Source organism: Cebus imitator, unplaced genomic scaffold (genome assembly GCF_001604975.1).
Source record: "Cebus imitator isolate Cc_AM_T3 unplaced genomic scaffold, Cebus_imitator-1.0 Scaffold3, whole genome shotgun sequence".
NCBI lineage: Eukaryota > Metazoa > Chordata > Mammalia > Primates > Cebidae > Cebus > Cebus imitator.
Genome location: NW_016107318.1, coordinates 4,525,894 through 4,528,069, shown reverse-complemented (window position 1 = coordinate 4,528,069; position 2,176 = coordinate 4,525,894). Strand labels below are relative to the sequence as shown.

General features: G+C 43.0%; 1 protein-coding gene across 5 annotated transcripts in view; it reads right to left on the bottom strand.

The window, feature by feature from the left end:
* Nucleotides 1-2,176, bottom strand: part of USP33 (ubiquitin specific peptidase 33) — a 65,675-nt gene that overhangs the window by 4,728 nt on the left and 58,771 nt on the right. For 3 of the 5 annotated variants that reach the window (XM_017531363.2, XM_017531368.2, XM_017531340.2), the window contains exon 22: nucleotides 1,434-1,536. The exons of the other annotated variants lie outside the window; for them this stretch is intronic. In XM_017531363.2, coding sequence (XP_017386852.1) covers nucleotides 1,434-1,536 — 103 coding nt within the window. The remainder of the gene's footprint in view (nucleotides 1-1,433; nucleotides 1,537-2,176) is intronic. 5 annotated transcript variants of the gene reach the window in all.

Here is a 2,176-nt window from a genome sequence, read left to right as displayed (position 1 = left end):
AAAAAAAAGCCATATATGGTAGTATGCCCCTACAGTCCCAGTTAGTCAGGAGGCTGAGGCAGGAGGATCGCTAGAGCCCAGGAGTTCAAGGCTAGCCTGGGCAATATAGAGAGAACTCAGTAATTCAGCACTTTGGGAGGCCAAGGTGGGTGAATAGCTTGAGCACAGGAGATCCTGAGAAACACCGTGTAAGACCCTGTCTCTAACAATAATTTAAAAAAATTAATTTTTAAATTAGCCAACTGTGGTAGTACATGCCTGTGGTCCCAACTACTCAGGAGGTGGAGGCAGGAGGATCACCTAAGCTGAGAGGTCAAGGTTACAGTGAGCCATGATCATGTTGCTACACTTCAACCTGGGTAACAGAGTAAGACCTTGTCTCTATTAATTTAAAATTGAAAAAATACATAAATACAAAAACTTTTTTGTTGTTGTTTTTGAGATAGAGTCTTGCTCTGTCACTCACACTGGAGTGCAACGGCGCGATCTCAGCTCACTACAATCTCCGCCTCCCAGGTTCAAGCAATTCTTCTGCCTCAGCCTCCCGAGTAGTTGGGATTACAGGTGCCCGCCACTATGCCCAGCTAAGTTTTGTATTATTTTAGTAGAGATGGAGTTTCACTATGTTGGTCAGGCTGGTCTTGAACTCCTGACCTCAGGTGATCCACCTGCCTCAGCCTCCCAAAGTGCTGGGATTATAGGCGTGAGCCACCACGCCCAGCCCACAAAAAACTTTTAACTATGCATATTGTTGCAGACTTTTGCACATATCAGAATATCTTTTAAGACAAAGTCTCGCTCTGTCACCCAGGCTAGAGTACAGTGACATCACCTTAACTCACTGCAGCCTCCAGCTCCCAAGTTGAAGCAATTCTCCTGGCTCAGCCTCCTGAGTAGCTGGCATTACAGGCACCTGCCACCATGCCCCACTAATTTTTGTATTTTTAGTAGAGACGAGGTTTCACTTTGTTGGCCAGGCTAGTCTTGACCTCCTGACCTCAGCTGATCTGCCAGCCTCGGCCTCCCAAAGTGCTAGGATTACAGGCATAAGCCACCATGGCCGGCACATAGCAGAGTATCTTATTTTCAAATTATTAAATACTGTCATATAAAGTTATTTTAAAAGTCCACTGTATTGAATAAATCATAATTTAAGCAAACTCTTATTCCTTCTGAAGATTTCTAAAATTTTTTCAATGTAAGATCACAGACTTATTTTCTTCAGTTCTCTTATTCCTGCTATAATTCATTAAATAAGTTTAACAAAATTTAAAACCAACAGCATATAAACTAGAAAGTAAGATCCCTAAGGACAGGATCTTTTTCTCTTCTGTTCAATAATGTAACCCCAAGTACACATAGATATTCAATAAATATTTGTCAAACAAAAAAACAAGTAATTTACCAAAACAAAATATTTTTCAACCACTTACCTCCATCTTTACCCTTTACAAAACTTTCCCATTCTCTAAACCACTGCATACTGATGCAATAAAAAGTAGCTGGAGAGTCCTCTTCTTGGAATGCTCTGTTAAGCTACAAGGGAGGAAAAAAACAGTCACCTAATATCCAAAACTTGCTTTGTGGCAAAACAATACAATCAATCCACTTCAGCGTTTGATAACTCAGCACTCTGGGAGGCTGAGGCAAGGGGATTCCTTGAATCCAGAGATCAGACTACCCTAGGCAATGTCACGAGAACAATGTCTCTAAAAAAAAAAAAAAAAATTTTTTTTTGATATACAGAGTTTTGCTCTTGCCGCCCAGGCTGGAGTGCAATGGCACAATCTGGACTCACTGCAACCTCTGTCTCCCATGTGCGATTCTCTAGCCTCAGCTTCCTGGGTAGCTGGGATTACAGGTGCCCGCTATCACACCCAGCTAATTTTTTTATTTTTAGTAGAGGTGGGGTTTCACCATGCTGGCCAGACTGGTCTCGAACTCCTGACCTCAAGTGACCCACCTACCTCAGGCTCCCAAAGTGCTGGGATTACAGACATGAGCCCCCACACTCGGCCTATATAAAAAAAATTTTTTTTGTTTATCCATGTGAGGTGGTTCGTGTCTATAGAACTTACTACTCAAGGCCAGGCGCGGTGGCTCAAGCCTGTAATCCCAGCACTTTGGGAGGCCGAGGCGGGTGGATCACGAGGTCAAGAGATCAAGACCATCCTGG